This window comes from Lontra canadensis, unplaced genomic scaffold (assembly GCF_010015895.1).
Source record: "Lontra canadensis isolate GAN:19392208 unplaced genomic scaffold, GSC_riverotter_1.0 scaffold2, whole genome shotgun sequence".
Taxonomy (NCBI): domain Eukaryota; kingdom Metazoa; phylum Chordata; class Mammalia; order Carnivora; family Mustelidae; genus Lontra; species Lontra canadensis.
This window is the reverse complement of record NW_022630996.1, coordinates 47,543,931-47,564,900: the sequence shown is the minus strand read 5'-3', so window position 1 is coordinate 47,564,900 and position 20,970 is coordinate 47,543,931. Positions and strand designations below refer to the sequence as shown.

The following is a 20,970-nucleotide window of genomic DNA, read 5'->3' as shown; positions in this document are numbered from 1 at the left end:
GGACTTGTCTTCCTGGTGCAGGTCCCCTGTGTCTCAATGAGGGTTTAATTCCTAACCATGTCTCCACCCCACTCCTACCCTTTTAGCTGTGGCCTCTTATCCACCATGAATTGTGGGAACTCTGTTCTGCTGGTCATTTTCTGAGCTCACTCATGTGACTTATCTCAGTGTGTTCCTTGGAAGAGGTGAGTTCAGGATCTTCCTAACTCTTACCATCTTCCCTGAAGTCTTCTGCTGTCCCCCCCTCCACCACCCCAGAAATTAGTTTCCATATAGTTTCTACAGTGGCTTCACTAGTTTATATTCCCACCAACAGTGCAAGAAATTTCTTTTTGCCACATCCTCATCAACACTTGTTCCTTGTCTTTTTGATTCTAACCACTCTGACCTGTGTATAGTGATATCTCATTGTGGTTTTGATTTGCATATTCCTGATCATTAGTGATGGTGACCATCTTTCCATGTCTGTTGGCCAGCCATCTGTATGTCTTCTTTGGAAAAAGTGTCTATTTGGGTCCTCTACCCATTTTTAAAAATCAGATTATTTGGGATTTGCTTTTGGTGTTGAGATGTGTAAGTACTTTATATATAGTGTATATGTTAACCCTTTATTGGATATATCGTTTGCAAAAACCTTCTCCTATGCAGTAGCCTGCCTTTTTGTTTGTTGGCTTCCTTTGCTGTGCAAAAACCATTCATTTCCCTGAAGTCCCACTAGCTTAATTTGTTACCTTGCCTGAGAAGATACCCCTAGAAAAATGGTGTTAGAGCCAATGTCAAAAAATTAATGCCTGTTTTCTTCCAGGAGTTTTAGTCTTAGTTCTCACTTTTCGGTCTTCATTTGGTCTTCTGCTTTTGTATGGTGTAAGAACATGAGGCCCAATTCAGTGCTATGTAGAATGTAAGTGGTAAAAGTGGACATCCTTGTCCTGTTCCTGATGTCAGAGGAAAAATTCAGCCTTTCACTATTGAGTATGAGATTAGCTTTGTGTTTTCTCATACAGTTTTTATTATGTTGAGGTATGTTGCCTCTAAACCTGTATTGTTGAGTTTTTATTACAAATGGACGTTGTATTTGCCAAGTGATTTTTCTGAATCTATTGAGATCATGTGGTTTTTATCCTTTCTCTCAATGTGATATAGCCTGTGATTGACACATTTGCAAATACTGAGCCACAACTGCAACCCTGGAGTAAATCCCTTGATTGTGATGAATGATTTTAACGTATTGCTGTATTTAATGTATTGTATGTATTGTTGGATACCGTTTGCTAATGTTTTGTTGAGAATCTGATACCAAAAAACATATACAAATACTACCAAACCCCCCCCCAAAAGCATAGAGGCCATTATCTCTGATGAACCTAAATACAGAAATCCTCAACAATATACTAATGAGCCTCACATACCATTTTAAATCTTTTACCCACAAAAAGACAAAAACAGAAAAAACTTTATAAATTTTATTTAACATACTATATACCAAAAATAGAATTTCACCAATATACAAAATTGAGATATTTTACATTATTTGTACATCTTCAGAATCTTGGACTTTATACTGATAGCACATGTTAATGTGTATTAGCCATATTTTAAGGGCTCAATACCCACATTAAATGGTAGGAAAAGAAATTGGTCTGTATCTTTGCATTGTTTGGTCTTAGTGACTACTACTCCCCAAATTCTATATTCTATCATTAAAGATTTGGATCAAGATATACTACTAGCAGAATTTAAATATTAAAATTAAACCATGTGAAACCAGTGTAATATCGGATACTAGAAAAAGGCAACAGAATAGTTGCCATGTGAAGTTCATTTCATCTACCCATCCTCTTAGAGATATTAACACAGCTAACAGTGTAGACAGTCTTGTTGTTAGTATTTATCAGAATTACTAACTCTCTGTATTTACTCACGTATGTGTGCGCATCTGTATCTCCTGTGACACTCCATAATGGAAGGAACCACATCTTTCCTTAGATGTGTTTACACACAGCCATATGGTCAGGTACTGTTAATTCAATGAATGTGGCCAAGCTTTGATTATTAGCTTGAAACAGCTTGTCATTTCATTACTCAGTGTTTCCTAGTAGTTAAAAAGTCCACATTTTCTCAATGAAATTGTCTTAATCATTAAGTAGTTGAGAAATTCCCACTAGGACAAATAGCATTTATCATGTCTTAATCAGACTTTACTGCTCCAAACACAGCAAAAGCAGAATAGTATAAGGAAACAGCCTTCTCTATCAACCTCCCTCCATCTGGAAGGCAAGAATAGTCAACTGTTAATAGTGGCATGGTTCTTAACAGCTCTGGAGACTTCAGGAACTCCTTTGGCAAACCATTCTAACTTGAGCCCAGAAACACGGTGGCAGCCATGACCCGCCCCCCCCCCCCCCCATAAAAAAAACAAGAAAAAAAATCACACCCATTAAAAAAAAAAAAAAAAAAAAAAAAGCTCCAACTCATTCTTAAATGATATGAATAACACTATATTACAAAGTCCTTTTGCCAGTCTTCAGAGTATAGAAATAATTTTATTTGAAATGTAAAAACTGGGAAAATGTTAAGACTTGAAAGAGTAACTCTTACCTTTTTATTTTGTATACAATAAAATGGCTGTTTAATAATATTGGTGTTTCCCACGGTAATGATCACATTAATAATTTAAGCACCAAAAACTCCTAATCAAATGTTTCCTGTTTTGTAGACTACAGGAATACACGAGCATTTCATACCATTCCCACATTTATCCATCTTTTATCTAAATCTTTAAAAAGCTGAATATTTAAAATGCATTAAAGAAAATTACTTTTCCCTTTTCTTTTTAGGTGAGTGTTCCAAAAGTGGGGTGAATTCAGCTTCCTCACTGTGTTTTCTTTTCTTTTTTTTCTTTTTATGGTCACTCTGGTAACCGCTGGAGTCACTGCCTTGGAAAACAGGATCCTGGTCCTGATCTTCCTGGTGCTTTTTCTTCTTCTTCTTCTTTGGTTCATCCTTCCAGAGGTCATTATCAATCTGCAGGTCTGTCTCTTTGTTCATTGTGGCATCTGCATAATCTGCTAGCTCTCTATTACCACTTTCCACTTCATATGACTCTGGGTCTTTCTTCTTTTTCTTTTTCTTTTTGAGAGGTTTTTCAATAATTTCTTCAGGGCCAGCTTCTGTTATTTCTTCAGAAACTCCAGAGCACTTGGTCTGTAAACTGAATTAACAGTTGAAAAAATTTACAGAGGACTAAACAAAAGGAGTAAGATGAGATCAAGAATATACCAAGTGTTTTTTTTCTAAATGACAGCAGGACAAGATAAAGTATGGCATAAATTTCTAATATTCTGTTATCCCTTAGCCCATTAAAATGTCTGAGAAAGGTTACAATTTTTTCTAAAGTACTTCTTCCAGACTGTTTTCATACACAGAAATGGCAAATTTTATCAAAAGTAGCTTCTAAATTTAGGTTTGGTTTAGAAAAAAATTGGTTACAATAAACCTCACCCTACCATGTGTGGCTATTAGCCACACATCTGACTAGTGATAAAATACAGTTCCATTATCCATGAAATTAATGGAGTTTATCTACTCTATCAATCCTCATTTCATTTTTTTCTCGTAACAGTGCTTGAAGCGATTATTACTTTCAAAGTTATGAGTTAACACTAAAATAAAAACAAGGATCAATGCAGTAGCCCTCTGGAACTGCAGAGTCCTATGTAGTGATATTAGCTACAAATGACTAAGATACTACACAAATACACCAGACATTTCTATCATCACAGAAAGTTCTATTGGACAACAGTTCTAAAATGTTAACCCATACTTTTAATAATCAAGGCAAAATCTAAAAAAAAAATTAACACCAGCAATACTCCCAAAGCTGTTTTTTCTTCTTCACTCCATTCTCAAGATGACAATAGTTCTTACAAGAATTTCAATACCAGAAAATTAAATTATCTACCTGGCATAATGACAATCAAATTTTTTCTTTCAGCTGTGTAAAAATAGAAGCCTAAGAGCTATGCAATATGATCAAGCTTTTGGTTAACAAATTAAACTAGAAAATAGTAAGACCGAGTTAGTAAAATACAGAAGAGTTAGGTAGATGTGTAGAGCTTCAGAATATTCAATGCTTTGCCACAGCACTTAAGATTCCTATTTACATTGATTTTATGGTTTAGAAGCATGGAAATTCTAATAAAACTTATTTTAAATGAGGGGCTTATGTTATTCAGAATTAAACAGAAATGACTAAGTATCAAAATTAAAATAATCTGATTAGGAACTGACCTAGTGATATTTAATTTTCCCCGAATGCAGAATACTCCAGCAGCATCTGAGTCCAAACGAAATACTTCAAATTCTAGTTCATCACCCACGTTTATCTCCAGATTCTGCCACTGTTCAGCAGGCATATGCTCAGGTTTAGGGATGGAGGCATTGAAACACCCATGTACTAAACAGCCAATGTGGCTGGAGGACACTTTATTAACCGTACCCTGGGAAGAAAGGAGGGAAAAAAAAAAAATCAAGAAATCCAAAGACTTTAAAAAGTAAGTGAAACTTAAGCTTCAAACTGATCTTCAAAGAGAAAACATCCACAATATGGTGTAATTTGATATAGGAAAAGTTTTTAAAATTTACGTTATACTAAACCATTATTTTAGAATACTAGCTTTTAGAAAGCCCAAACTTAGTAAGTAATTGCATATCAACTGCCTAACTGGATAAACAACTACTCTTCCTACCCCTAAAGAAGCAAAAACAAAACAAACTCCTTAGCTCCCACTACAGGATTCCCTGGGGAATAGATTATAACCATACTGAAACCAAGCAGAAAATACTCTTTGATATAACCTAAATGTGGAAAGACCTCAAAGCAGGAAGCATATGCTTTCTATAACTGGGAGCCATATTATATTTCTATAAACAGTCTGAGCCCTCTTTAGCTTCTTCCTTAACTTCAGCAATGTATCAGAAGACCGTTTACCCTTCCTATGTAGATCCTGAACAGGGCTACTTTGAATCACAATAACATTTTTAGGAGCTTTAAAATACATGCTATATGATTTTAAGCTCAAAGTTTTTTAAAAAGCCTTAGTTTTCTTCCCCTAAGAATCAACATATGTAACATACATAAATGAACATCTGAAACACTTTTTTAAAATCATCTGTTTTAAACTTTGACATTAACATGTATGCAGCCTTGTTTAATGTTAGCAACATAGAAAATTCTTTGGCTGTCATTATCAAAAGGCTGGTGTTCCCAATGGCACATGCTGGATGGTATGGACAAACTGCAGTGCAGCTATACACTGGAGTACTTATTCAACAGTAAAACAAAACAAAACAAACCTATCAAGCCATGAAAAGAAATGCATACTGCTAAGTCAGAGGCAGCAAGCTGAAAAGGCTACATACAATAGGATTCCAACTATATGAAATTCCAGAGAAGGTAAACTCTGGAGACAGTAAAGAAGATCAGTAGTTGCCAGGTTTCAAGAGGATGGAAGGAGGGAGAGGGATAAACAGATAAAATACACAGAATTTAGAGCAGTGCCCAATTATTCTATAAACTACAGTAACAGGGGACACATGTCATTGTGTTGTACATTCCATGGGTTTTAGGAGGTACAACAGAGAAAACTATTTTTTTAAAAAGTCTAGAATTAATGTATTGCTATCAGCTTAATCATAACCAATGTATCCTACTAACGTAAGATGTCACTGATAGGAGTAACTGTGTGCTGGAGTGAGAGAGCGAAGAGAGGTATTATTTTCAACTCACTTTTTCTGTAAATCTAAAACTGCTGTAAAAGAATAAAGCCTATCAATTTAAGAAATAACACAAAAGTAAACTCTTCAATATAGAATTCTGGAACAACTAAATAACCATATGAATAAGAAAATGGATTTCAAGGGCCTATTCACACTACACACAAAAATTAAAGATGGGTCATAGATCTAAATGGAAAACCTAAAACTAAAAAATCCTACAAGGCTTACAGAAACTATCTTCACAATCTAGGAGTAGGCAAGTTTCTTACATAGGATCCAGAAAGCAGTAACCAAAAAAATAGGACAAATTGGACCTCATCAATATTAAAAACTTCTGTTTATGAAATGATACCATTACAAGTTAAAAGACAAGTCACAGACTGGGGGAAAATATTCACAATACATTTATCTGACGAGGATTTGTAGAAAGACTATGAACAGAACTACTCAACCTCAATAATACAAAAACCCAATTAAAAATGGGCAAATTACCTGAATAGGCCCCTTATTGAAACACATGAAAAAGAGCTCAAAGGAGAAATGCAAATTAAAATCATAATGAGAAACTAGTATATGCCCCTAAGTAATATTAAAAGACTGACAAAACCAAATGCTGTCAAGGATGCAGAACAACTATTAGTGCTAAATGGTAAATTAGCCTGTTTTTTGTAAAGGTAAAAAAATACCTACCCTCTGACTTAGGAGAAATGAAAATGTACATTCACAGCTTTATTCATAATAGCTTTGTACTGGAAACAACCCAAATGTCAATCAATAAAGACAGGCAATTAAATTACGATACAATCATACAACCAAATACCATAAATAACAAAAAGAAATGAACTACCAATACACCAAACAGCATGGATGAAATGCAAAAACATGTTGAGCAAAAGAGGTCAGATTTTCAAACACTGTGTAATGAAAATTCCATTAACATGAAATTCAAGAATGAGTAAAACTAATTTTATAATAAATGCATTCAGAACAATGATTGTATCTAGAAGAGAGAAGACTGAACTGGAAAGGGCATGAGGCTCTTTCCAAAATAGAATGGTATATATGCTCTTAACAGAAATGATTGAACTGCACACTCTGATCTGTGCATTTTGTTGTATGTAAATTATACCTCATATTTAAAAAAAATGAACTGTCCAAATTTATTTAAAGACTGGAACTTGTAGGAAATAAAGTAAAAGGACTGATTTCTTTTTATTTCATACTTCCTGTATAGTATTTCCATGTGTACATTTACAGTAACTTACACAAAGCAGATACGTGTGGGAATTTTTAAGTACAAATCTACTGCCAATTTTATTAGAGAAGAAAAGCTATACTATAGCCATATTACTGTTATGGAGGCTGGTTGTAGGATCCCAGCTGGGCAGGCCCACAATACTCTACCACTTTAATTAATAATGAAAAACTTTTTTTTTTTTTTTAAAGATTTTATTCATTTCACAGAGATCACTAGTAGGCAGAGAGGCAGGCAGAGAAAGAGAGGGGAGGAAGCAGGCTCCCTGCTGAGCAGAGAGCCCGATGCGGGGCTCGATCCCAGGACCCCGAGATCATGACCTGAGCCGAAGGCAGAGGCTTTAACCCAATGAGCCACCCAGGCGCCCATGAAAAACTTTTTAAAATTAAAAATGTCTTGTAGATTCTGACAGTAAAATTTGACCTGTATTTTAGTAGCAATAAAGGGTTAGTTAATATTTCTTAAATGATTAAGCAATTCCTGTAACATTTTTCATTAAAAAAAAAAAAAGTATGTGTATGTAAAAGTGCAAACACACGGAAGTGCTGGTAGACGAGAAAGACAAGTGCAGAGCATAATGGGGTATAGTTCAGTCAACTTGCCATCAATCTATATATTTCCTGCTTCTCCTGAAAAACTAAAAGACCTACCCCACAGGGCCATGGCACATTATAAGTGCCCTGACCTCATCCTTCATTCACTTTCATTACCTGCCTGCTCCCACAACACTCTGAATTTTCAACTCCTCTGATACACTACTATATGATTTGAATCCTTTATAAAGAAACTATTTGTGTATAATTAAATAATAAACTTCACTGTTATTTTTTTTCCCACTGCTTAAGATCATTCTGGTGCTATCCAAAGAAGAGAATAAATTCTGAGACACATTCTCTGCACATTCAAGGAGGTTTAGAAAAATGGAGTTTAAAAACTTATCAATGTTGAATTGATGGTAAATTTTTTTAGGAACCAACAACAGCAATCCATTTGCTTCCCAAGTCTCTTAAAATTTTTCATATTACACTATTATACAACTATACAAAGAAAACTTAGTGAGAAACAAAGAAAATATATATATATATATATATATATATATATATATATATATATATATATATATATAAAAATACATACATACCATAAGCTTTTGTCCCGGTTCAGGACAGAAAATAACAAAATCTGCTTCGATGTTAAGATGAATGTGTCCTTGATCATCATAAATATCTCCCAGTTCACCCACTACTTTGATGTTGTCATATGCAATGGGGACACCTAAAAGGCTATTAAAAAAGAAAAAAAAAATTTAATCTTCTCTTAAACTAGGCCATTATCATACTGATTAAATATACTGAGTCTAAAAATTATATACCTCTTAAACATAACCTCACATGCCAAAACACAACAGCATATGATTAATCCCTAACAACTTGAGTAACTCACTTTCACCAAAGGGTTTCAAATATACTGATGAAGTTAAAAATGATTATTCAAGATAGGTACCCAGAAACAAAATGTCCAATTCTACATGAGCAGCAGGTTGATTAGCTATGCATTTGAATTCCAGTCATGCGAGAATGAGAGGAAAAAAAAAGACCTGCAAGAAAAATTTCTCTATTTCTGAGTATAACCGAATCAAGGCAATTTTGGTATTATCTACCATAAATGAAAATCTGCACTAGATGACCCGCAGTAAGAGAAGTATTAGAGTCAAAGCTGAAGCCCCTGAATTTTTTTTTTTAAGATTTTATTTATTTATTTGACAGACCGAGATCGCGAGTAGGCAGAGAGGCAGGCAGAGAGAGAGAGGAGGAAGCAGGCTCCCCACTGAGCAGAGAGCCCTATGCGGAGCTTGATCCCAGGACTCTGGGATCACGACCTGAGCCAAAGGCAGAGGCTTTAACCCACTGAGCCACCCAGGCACCCCAAGCCCCTGAATATTAAAGCCAATGACTTAAGGGAGAAAAATCCTCAAACTACAACTGTTAATAATAAATAGAGATGCTAATAAATGAAATACATAGTTTTACTTATTAAGACCTGATTTTGCACTTTAGTCTACACAGTACGACAGGATTGGGGGCAACTACGATTTCTAAATGTAATTTCCAAGTACTTAAGAAATTTTAACTACTAAGGAGGAACACCTGGTGGCTTCACTACCATACCCAATACTTTGTTCAAGAAAACTTCCCAGACTCTCCAAGGCAAGGCTGAAATCACTCCTCCTCTAAAAGACACAATGGCGGGGTGCCTGGGTGGCTCAGTCATTAGGCATCTGCCTTCAGCTCAGGTCATGGTCCCAGGGTCCTGGGATGGAGCCCCGCTTCGGGCTCCTTGCTTGGCAGGAAGCCTGCTTCTCCCTCTTCCATTCCCTGTTTGTGTTCCCTCTCTCCTTGTCTCTCTCTCTGTCGAACAAATAAAATCTTTAAAAGACACAGTTACACAGCATCATCACTGAACTTAATCTCATTTTATTGACTATTTGTGTATATTTGCATTCCACACACTACCCTAAGATCCTTGAGAGCACAGAACGTTTTTGTCGAACTCTACTAAATTTCTAAAACTACTCACATAGCATAAGAGAAAGAATTTATCCCTAACAGCTGTTGCTTAAATAAAATAGCCAGAAACCACTGGAAAGGAACTTTAATAACTATCAACTCAAGACCAAAAACTCAAAAGACTTACTCCAGAAAGCATTTTTTTTCAACTGTTAATTTCAGCATGTGTTTTCCCAAGCAGAAACTACATCACTAGGACAGTCGTCAAGGCACAAAAAACGCAGAAGTCTACATGACCTCTGGAAGAGGTAATAAATGGACTTATAAATAGGTGGACACTGAATCTCATTCTAAATACTATGTATATCTATATATATATATGTGTGTGTATATACATATATATGCATATACACACTTCTTTATATCTATACATATATCTAAAATTTGTATGCGTGTAAATACATATATACTTTATATATTTATATATACACACATGGACACACACATATATAACATATCAACATCAAGTCATGTTTGCATCATTTCAATGTACATTAAAATTTCCAGGAAAGAAGTAGCAAATTCAAGGGTAGATTAAATAGGAAACTCTACTGAGAACTACTCACTACTTCAGAAAAGCATTTCACCAATGGAGAGACTGTATTTTTTCTCTGAGTTGTCAACTCAAAACCCCTGCTACATCAATCCACCTTTGTAACAGAGCTTTGGACATACAAATTTGTTTTCCAAATAAAATACTAAAAATATTGATTGCTAAACATAGGTTTGTCTACTTTTGTTTTATTACAGAAAAAATAAGGATAAATTTGGATCTGTTCATAAACATGTTTTATGCTTATTGAAAGATTGCACTAGAGAGGGGGGCTGACCCTGGGTGGGAGGGACTCCTTGAGGGCAGAGAGGGGAAAGAAGACCTCACCCCAGGTTGGGGGGCTGCACTGACAAGACAAATCCCTGTAACATTTGGCTTTGAAAACCAGAGGGGCCTGGCTTCTCCGTGTTATTTTGTTTTTTGTTTTGTTTTTAAATAATCAACATGTTATTTTGTTTTTAAATAAATATTGATTTACAAATCAATAGCCTCAATACCTTAAGAGGTAGGAGGGGGATAGAAAACGGAGTCCCTGCCCTTGAAGAGACAGCACAACAAACAGCCCAGCTGAGATACAGCACAGAAGCAGCAGTTTGAAAAATACCTAGGGTACACAGGAAGGAGATTTATTTAATAATCTCAGAGCATGGGCTGGAGAGGCAGGGAACTTTGGGAGATTTCTTCAAGAACAAAAGAGCGGGTGGGCACCACTTCCCTCCCCAGTACCCACCCCATCCTGAATACAGGGACAGCTGTAGGACTCAACACAACACTAAAACCTCCACCTAGCTTGCTTTTTAAAGCATGCCCCAACCACCATTTGTGTGGATCCACTCCCTCCAGTCCTCTGAAGGAGTTTTCTCAGTCTGCTTCATCTCCTCTCCTACAGCAGACCAATGTAGTTGATCTTTCTCACACTTTGTGTAGCACACCCAGCTCCCCTGTTCTCCTTGTAGATCTTGTCTGAAGCCCATCCACAGTAGTGCTGCAAGCCTTGCACTGTGCATGCAGCCCCAACACGGGTTGGGAGACAGACATCTGGTCTAACTGCAGACCCAGCCCATCAACAGAAACTTCAGGTGACCGCACAGGGAAAGCACTCTTGACTTTGGTGCTAACACAGCTCTGGCAAAAGACTGCTCTGGCTCCATCCAAGCCCAAGGTGGCCCCAGACCAGCCTACTAACAACACAAGGATCAAACCCTGCCCACCCAGGCAGAGAGAGCCATTGTAGGTGACTAGCCTGAAGGAAAACATGGCTCAGCCACAAAAGCAGGGCATACACAACACACATAAGAGACACCCCTGAAATGCCAGGTTCTGGTGAATAGGAAACATTGCACTGCAGGGCATTACACGACCTCTTGTTTATTAGGGCATTACTTTCAAGAGCAGATGAGTTTCCTAACAAAGAATTAGACAAAATGAGAAGGAATAAGTAATATACCTAATAGAGAAAGTAGTGATCATAAAGATGATCATTGTATTTGAGAAAAGAGTGGAGGATATCAGTGAGGCCCTCAACAAAGAAATACAAAACATAAAAGAAACAATTTAGATATGAAGAACTCAATAAGTGAAATTAAAAATATACTAGAGGGAATAAATCATAGCTGGAGGATGCAGAAGAATGGATCAGCGACCTCAAGGACAGTGTAATGGAAAGCAATCATGATGAACAGAAGAAAGAAACAGATCATAAAAAATGAAAATGGATTGAAGGAACTCAGGACACTATCAAGTTTATTAACATTTGCATTATGAGGATCCCAGAAGGAAAAGAGACAAATGGGAGCAGAAAATTTATTTGAAGAAATAACAGCTAAAAACTTCCTTAGTCTGGGGAAGGAACTAGACATGTAGATCTAGGAAGCACAGAGGGCTCCAGACAAAAGCAACCCAAAGATGTCCACACCAAGACACATAGTAATTAAAATAGCAAAAAATAATGATAAAAAGAAAATTTTTAAAAGCATCAGGAGAAAAGAAAACAGTTACATAAAGAAAACTCCTTAAGGCTTCAGTGGAGTTTTCAGCAGAAAGGAGTGGCTTGATATATTCAAAGGAAAAAAAAAACATAAGGATACTCTATCCAGCAAGGCTATTATTCAGAATAGGAGAGATAAAGGATTTCTCAGACAAACAAAGTTAAAGGAACTCATCACCATTAAACATAATAACAAACAAGGAAGTAATCAACAGTAATGTAATAGTAGAGACTTTAATACCCCACCTCCATCAATAGAGAGATCATCCAAACAGAAAAATCAACAGAACAGTGACTCTGAATGACACATCGGAACAGATGGATCTAACAGATATACACAGAACATACCATTCTAAAGCATAAAATACATTCTTTTCAAATGCACAAAGATTATTCTCCAAATAGATCACAGATTAACAAAATTGATAAATCTTAGCCATACTCATCGAGAGAAAACTCAAACAAAATCAGAATTGAAAGAGAAGAAATAACCATCAGAGAAATACAAAACATTTTAAGACATTATTAAAAATTATATACCAACAAATTAGACAACCTAGAAGAATTGGATAATTGCCTAGAAACTTAGAACCACCCAAAACCAAATAAAAAAGAAACAGAAAATTTGAACAGACTGATTACCAGCAATGAAATTGAATAAATAACCTAAAAACACCCAAAAAATAACAGTCCATGGCCAAATGACTTCAGAGGTAAATTCTACCACATGTTTAAATACTTAATACTTATTTTCAAAGTGTCCTAAAAAACAGAAGAGTTAAAAAAAAAAAAAACCTTCCATATTCATTCCGAAGCCAGCATTATTCTGATACCAAAAGAGACACCACAATAAAGAACCACAGGCCAATATTTCTGATGAACATAGATATGAAATTCCTCAACAAAATAAATCCATCAATATGTTAAATAAATTATCCCCATGAACAAGTGGGATTTCTTTCTGTGAAGCAAGAAAAGTTCAATACTTGCAAATCAATCAATGTGATATACCACATCAAAAACAGACTAAAAACTGTGTAATTTCAGGGCACCTTGGTGGCTCAGTTGGTTAGGCATATCTGCTTTGGCTCAGGTCATGATCTCAGGGTCCTGGGATGGACCCCCAAGTTGGGATCCCTACACAGTGGAGTCTGCTTCTCCCTCGCCCTTTGCCCCTTGCCCTGGCTTGTGTACATGTGCATGGTCTCTCTCAATGGATAAATAAAATCTTTTTTTAAAGTAATTAATTAATTAATTAATTTTTGAGAGAGAGAGAGAGAAAGAGCATAAGCAGCAGGCAGACAAAAAGGGAGAAGCAGACTCCCTGCTGAGAAGGGAGCCCCATGCAGGACTCAATTCTAGGACCTGGGATCATGACCTGAGCTGAAGGCAGATGTTTAACTGATTGAGCCACTCAGGCTCCCTGGATAAATAAAATCTTAAAAAAAAAAAAAAAAAAATCCCAACAACAACAACAACAACAAAAAAACCCTAATTTCAAATGAGGTAGAAGAGGCATTTAATAAAGTGCTACAGCCATTCAGGATGAAAACCCTCAACAATCTAGGTTAGAGGGAACATACCTTAACATAATAAAGGTCATATATGAAAAACCCACAGTTAACATACTTGATAGTGAAAAACTGGGAGCTTTTCTCCAAAGAACAGGAACAAAAACAAAGATGTCCACTCTCACCACTTTTATTCAACAGAGTTCTGGAAGTGCCAGCCACAGCAATCATACAATGAAAAGAAACAAAAGGCATCCAAATTGGTAAGGAAGAAACAAAAATTTCATTCACTGTACATAACATGATACTATACATAAAAAACCTGAAAGACTTGGGGAGACTGGGCGGCTCAGTTAGTTAAGCATCTGCCTTTGGTTCAGGTCATGATCCCAGGGATCTGTGATCTAGCCCCAAGTCTGGCTCCCTGCTCAGCAGGGAGTATGCTTCTTCCCCTCCCCTCTCCTGGTGCTCTCTCTCCTACTCTCTCTCTTTCAAATAAATAAAATCTTAAAAAAAAAAAAAAAAAAAAAGAAAAGAAAAGCCAAAAAGACTCCACCAAATAACTACTAGAACTGATACATGAATTTGGTAAGGTCACAGAATACAAAATCAACATACAGAAATCCATTGCACTTTTATACACTAATAATGTAGCAGAAAAAAATTAAGAAAACAATCCCACTTACAAATGCACCAAAAATAGTAAAATGCTAAAGAATGAACTTAACTGGGGGCGCCTGGGTGGCTCAGTTGGTTGGGTGACTGCCTTTGGCTCAGTCATGATCCTGGAGTCCCACATCAGGCTCCCTGCTCAACAGGGAGCCTGCTTCTTCCTCTGACCTTTCCCCTTTCATGTTCTCACTCTCATTCTCTCTCTCCCTCAAATAAACAAAATATAATCTTAAAAAAAAAAAAAAAAAAGAAAGAATGAACTGAAGTAAGGAGGTGAAAAACCCATACTCTGAAGACTATAAAACACTGATGATAAATTGCAGAGTGGTATTAAAGTGGTATGTCTACATACAATAGGGTGCCTGGGTGGCACAGTTGGTTAAGCATCTGAGTCTTGGTTTCAGTTTAAGTTGTGATCTCAGGGTCATGAGATTGAGCCCCACATCGCACTCCACACTCACTCAGCATGGAGTCTGCTTCAGTTTCTCTCCCCTTCTTCCTCTGGCCCCCACCACCATGTCTCTCTAAAATTTTAAAGAAACTTAAGACAATGCAAACAGATGGAACGATATTCCATGTTCATGGACTGGAAGAACAAATACTGTTAAAATACCCACAGTATCCAAAGCAATCTAGAAATTTAATGCAATCCCTATCAAAATCCTAACAGAATTTTTCATAAAACCTGAACAAATAATCCTAAAATTTCTAAGGAACCACAAAACACCCCGAATAGCCAAAACAATCTTGAAAAAGAACAAAACCGGAAGTGTGACAATCCCAGATTTCAAGTTATACTATAAAGTTATAATAATAAAAACAATATGGTAGGGGCACAAAATAGACACATAAGATCAATGGAACATAACAGCCCATGAAACAAACCCATGAATACCAGCTCAATTAGTGTGCAACAAAGGAGCCAAGAATGTCCAATGGGAAAAAGACAGTCTCTTCAACAAATGGTGTTGGGAAAACTGAACAACTACATGTGAAATAATGAAACTAGACAGACCACTTTCATACCATACACAAAAATAAACTCAAAATGGACTGAAGACCTAACTGTGAGACTTGAAACCATAAAAATCCTAGAAAAGAGCATAGGCAGTAATTTCTCTGACATCAACCCTAGCAACACTTTTTCTAGCTATGTCTCCCGAGGCAAGAGAAACTAAGAATAAACTACCATAACTACATCAATATCGAAAGCTTCTGTATAGCAAAGGAAACAATCATCAAAACTAAAAAACAACCTACCGAATGGGAGACAATATTTGCAAATGACATATCTGGTAAAGAATTTATATCCAAAAGATATAAAGAACTTACATAAGCCAACACCAAAAAACCCCCAAATAATCCAATTAAAAAATGGGGGAAAAGCATGAACGTTTTTCCAAAGACATACTGATGGCCCACAGATACATGAAAAGATACTCATCACTCATCATTAGTGAAATGCAAATCAAAACAATGGGCTATCATCTCACACCTGTCATAATGGTCAAAATAAAAAATACAAGCAACAAGTGTTGGCAAACGTGGAGAAAAGGGAACCCTTTTGCACTTTTGTTGGAAATCAAACAGGTGCAGCAATTGTGAAAACCAGTATGGAGGTTCTACCAAAAATTAAAATAAAATTAGCATATGACCTAGTAATTCCACTCTCAGGTGTTTACCCAAAGAATACAAAAACACTAATTTAAAAAGATATGTGCATCCTTATGTTTATTACAGCATTATTTACAACAGCCAAATTATGCAATTAGCCTAAGTGTCCATTAACAGATGAAATGATAAAGTGGTATGTCTACATACAATAGAATATTACTTAGCCATAAAAAAGAATGAAATCTTGCCATTTGCAACAACATGGATAAATGCAGGGTACAACACTAAGTGAAAAGAGCCACTCACAGAAACACAAATACCATATGATTTGGTCAGATGTGGAATTTAGGAAACAACACAAATGAACAAAGAAAAAAGACACAAGCCAAGAAACAGACTCTTAATGAAGAAGAACAAGCTGATAGTTACCAGAAGGGAAGTGGGTGAGGAGATGGGTGAAACAGGTAAAGGGGATTAAGAGTGCACTTATTATCATGAGCACTGAGGAACGTATAGAAATGTTAAATCATTATATTGTACACCTGTAAACAATACTACTTACTACTTAGTTTTCTCTAGAAAGTTTCTAAACATTAAGAATTCTAACAAATGTTGGGTGCCTGGGTGGCTCAGGTCAGGATCCCAGGGTCCTTGGATAGAGTCCCTCACTGCTCTCCTTGCATAGTGGGGAGCCTGCTTCTCCCTCTCCCTCTGCCACCACCCCCACCACTTGTGCTGTCAAATAAGTAAATAAAATCTTAAAAAAAGAAAAGAATTCTAAAAATGTCACTAAGACTACTAGAGGGGCAGCTGGGTGGCTCAGTCAATTTAGCATCCAACTCATGATTTCAGCTCAGGTTGTGATCTCAGGGTCATGGGATTGAGCCCTGAGTTGGGCTCTGCGCTCAGAGCTTGGGATTGCTTGGGATTCTCTCTCCCCCTCTCCCTCTGCCCCTCTTTCCCGCACAGGCCTGCTCTCTCTCAAAATAAATTATTTAAAAAGACTAGTGGAAATAATGAGGGAAGCAACTGTGTATGTAAAGAAAATAAGATATGTATTTTGGGTAAGAAAGTATGAGAAATGGGAATACATTTTTGTTGAGGGGGGAAATAGTAATTTTTCCTAAAGTAAGACTCATTTAAAGAGGGGAAAACAGGAGAAAATCTTAATGTAAAAAAAATAAATTTTTAAAAGTTGCAGGAATAATGTGAAAAAAGAATAATGTGCAAAAGAACGTGTAGTTACGACAAAGATTGGAATTAACAGTCGGGGGCACCATTTATGCTAAAATAACAGTTGCTTTGATGGCTGGGTTTGTGGAAAGGATCACTTTTGCTGATGCCTTCAGTTGATGACTCACCTCTGTACCACGTCATTGAGAAATTATACTATATTTTCTTTTGTCTTATAGGTATATTAACCTCATGGTGCTGTTTATATCACTGCCACAGGTATGCAGCCCAACTCCCAGTATCTGGCTCTAGGGTCATCACAGAAGAATGGCACATAAACTGTACATGCCATACACACCACACAGGCCATAAAGACGTCGGAGGTAGAGTGCACGAATACTGACCCCATGTTTGGCGCTCCATCTTGTTCATTTCCAAGTGATGACCTCCCTCAGGGGTACATGTTCCAGGTTCCCTGGAGGTTAAAGTGTCCTGACCAGAATATGGGAAGGCTCCTTCTGATCTTCCCTGAAGTTATTTAGATAACTAGTAGGGGTAACATACTTTCCTCCCCCCTCTTCTGGAGGACATGTGGCCCCATGAAGTCTGTTAAGTGTTAGACCTCTGACCTCACTACAATGCCCTCTGCACATCCCTTCCCACTCTATAAATGTGAACTAGGGTCCAGCACTGTGGAGCATAGTTATGTGGCTGCCTGGATCATCACCTGCCCAATCTCCCCCCACCTGCTGTAAATTACCCAGAATGAAACTCAGTGTCAACTGTATGGAGTCCCCCACTTCGATTTCCAATTTCAAAGTGCCTTCTCATTTTCAGGGATACTTTATTGTCCCTCCTCACCTCCCAACACTCCCTTTTCCTCATTTCTTAAAGTGAAGTAAGTCCTCCTGATCCTACAGGATGGCCCCAAAGTCTGTAAACCTACCTATACAGGATAAATGGTTGACTGACATTACATATCTTAATAATGTTCAATGAGCGGTCCCTAATTAGAAATGCATAGTTCGATGTGTGCTGCTTTATTTGCACTGAGTAAGTCAGAGTCTTTACCCCACAGGGTTAGTGGGATGCCCCAATGTGGTAACAGGAGTCAGGGGAAAGGAGGGTGCAGAGTGGGCAGTCCTCATCTGTTCATAGTGCAGCCTGCTCCACATGGCCACACTGTCCCATTCAGTTACAGAAATTATCATTCAATCAGTTCCTTATATCTCTGGTGTAATGGCTCTGACGAGACACTCCAAGTGGCTTCCCCCTAGCCTGTCAAGCAGAGGCTGACTGGTTCCAAAGAGGTAAAATACTTCAAACACTGCTTCTTTCCAGATTTTACGACCATTTTTATGTCCTTAAATCTCTCAAATCCATACTCTAGTCATCTTCTCTTGGACAACCATAACAATCCTTAACTGGTCTCCACGTCTCCAGTCTCACTCTCCTTAAGCCACCCGCTAATGCTACCAAGTGTGGTTTCTTAAACCGTGTATCTGATTGTTCCAGAGACCACATATGTACTACTCTCTCCAGAGCGCACCAAATTTCAGAGTTGGAGGGCACCAAGAGGATGAAGTGCTAAGCCTGCTTAAGCAAACAGAAAAAGAAAAACAAAAAAACAAAAAACAAAAAACTGGCGGACAGGAAGAAGAAGAAAAATGTCCATCCTGAGTTGCCACTGCCTCCACCCTCCACCTCTGTTTTGCCCTCCTCTCCAACTGCATGCAATATCTTTCCCCTAACATAAACCTTGCTCCAGATACATAGTACTTACAATCCTCTGGCCAAAGCAGTCTATTTTATATCTGCTATCCATTTGTTTATGCCACATTTTTTTGCTTAAATACTACCATCTCAAAGAACCCTTCTCCTGTTAAGTTGTTCTCAAAGGTCTAATATCAAATTCACTACTCTTCCTCTTAATGTAGTTTACCTTAGATATCTGTCATATTTTAACACTTCATTGGATTTATCTGGCTTACATTTCTATCTTTATTAGAGCTTACAGTTTGTTTGTTCTTAATCCCAAGATCCTGGTATCCAAAATAGGCACACAACCAGTGTGTTGGTGCTTGGAGTAAGCTGTACATTCTAGACTTGTTTGATTCTTAACCTTCTCAGGATCCCTTGAGAAAGTGAACACTTTGGATACTTCGCCCAAGAAAACAGACTGCAAATTTCCCAGAGGGGAGGGAAGGGGAAGTCATGAAATTCCTGAAGAGCAGTAAGAAATCGGTAGAGATTCCACTCGTCCTGGTTTTAGAACCCTTGCTTTTGAGGCAAAGCAGTCTACTGCAGTATTAAAGTACACGTGCTCCCTGCCTCTGACCCTCCACTTTTGTAACTCCAAGTTTTTATCTGAATATATTAATTTAAATGGACCACAAAGTTTTTTTCACCCTCAAACCCAACAGACAGGCCAGTTAGACTGATTAAACTGTTTTTTTTTAAAACCAAACCAAAACAAAATGTGTACTTTCCTCATCCATGATCAGGTCCAAGACAAAAGAACCCAGCGGAAGTAGCAGAGCCAAAATAAACAACAGAAACTCTTTCACGGCTTACAAATAAACGACCGTACTAATGCTTTATAAGCAATTTTCTACAGAATGAGAGACTATTTAAGTACTGTATCCGAAACTTCCAATGTCAAATGGGAAAACACACAGAACGGGGCCTACCGGGTCTCTAGACCCCTGGTCTATTCTTACCCCTACACGCCAGTTCTACAAGCTTCTCCACCGGCTCCACCGACACAATCCACGTCACCTTTGCGCTTCCCTTCTTGCCTGCGAAATGGACCCCGTACAGATCCCAACTAGGGAGATATGGGCCTTTTGGGCCGGACGAAGACTCCAGAACGCCTCCAGCCTAAGCTCCAGGTGGCCGGCGCTTTCTTTCCCATTCACCCCTTTTCTGCTACGCCATCAGCACCTCTTCCCGCCGCCCCCTCCTGGGCCTGAAAGAAGGGGTGGCAGGCTGCTTTACGGCGTTGTGCGCTCGGCGGAGGAAAAGACTGAGACTGGTACCTCTCGGAATAGCGCAGGAGCTCCGCATCTAGCTGTTCCCGGATACCGGTGCGTTTCCGGTTAAGGTAGCGCGGCGACAGGGCGATGTGTCTTCGGTGCGGGCCCGCCACCAGGCAAGAGTACCGGCTACTCACCAGCGCACAGGCGGCAGCATAAGTCGGCAGCTCCAGGCAAGGCAAGACGCCGGCCTGTCCCACCACCGGCCCCTCAGAGGCCGCCTTTGGCGGCGGAGCCTCTGAACAACCCGCAGCCATGCGGCTTGTCAGGTTTCCCGCGGCGAGCACAGCTGACGCAGGTATAACTGGCTATCTTAGGACGCCGGCTTTCTGCGTCATCCACCAGCTGGCACGCCCTTAGGACGTTTCTCTCCTTAAGTTGCATTACGTACATCTGACCAGCAGAGGGCAGCAACTTTTTCGCACTTGAGACGACTGGAGGAGCTAGGAGCCTGTGCTGGAAGGAGCATGCTGGAAGGAAGACCAGCCACCACGTCCTCTCTTTAAGGCAGGCAAGCTTTTATTTTCGCTAACGTCCTCTTTGGATTTAGTACGTGGGTTTAATAGGGGTTTACACTTTGATAATTTCCAGTAGTAAGATGATCTGGTAAGTTTTACAAGTGTGGAAAATACAATAATAAACTTTAAAATTTTAGGGAATATATTTTCTGCAGGGAATCCAATCCTAAAAAGCAGCTCAGATGCCTCAAATGCAACACATCCTACAATAAACCCTCTCTCCCGTCTGGACTCTCTGCTCATTCTGTAACAACTCATTCAGTAAATCTTACCACCACTTCCCAAATGGCTCAGTTCAGCTGTTACC

The 20,970-nt window shown here is 38.1% G+C and overlaps 1 protein-coding gene across 1 annotated transcript; it reads right to left on the bottom strand.

The window, feature by feature from the left end:
• Nucleotides 1-2,465: 2,465 nt before the first annotated feature.
• Nucleotides 2,466-20,446, bottom strand: TWISTNB (TWIST neighbor). The gene is made up of 4 exons (XM_032873645.1): nt 20,149-20,446; nt 8,175-8,316; nt 4,291-4,499; nt 2,466-3,211 (listed from the first exon to the last, which is right to left on the bottom strand). Exons 1-4 carry the CDS (start codon nt 20,400-20,402, stop codon nt 2,815-2,817), a joined length of 1,002 nt encoding a protein of 333 aa, XP_032729536.1. The 5' UTR covers nt 20,403-20,446; the 3' UTR covers nt 2,466-2,814.
• Between the last annotated feature and the right edge of the window lie 524 nt (nt 20,447-20,970).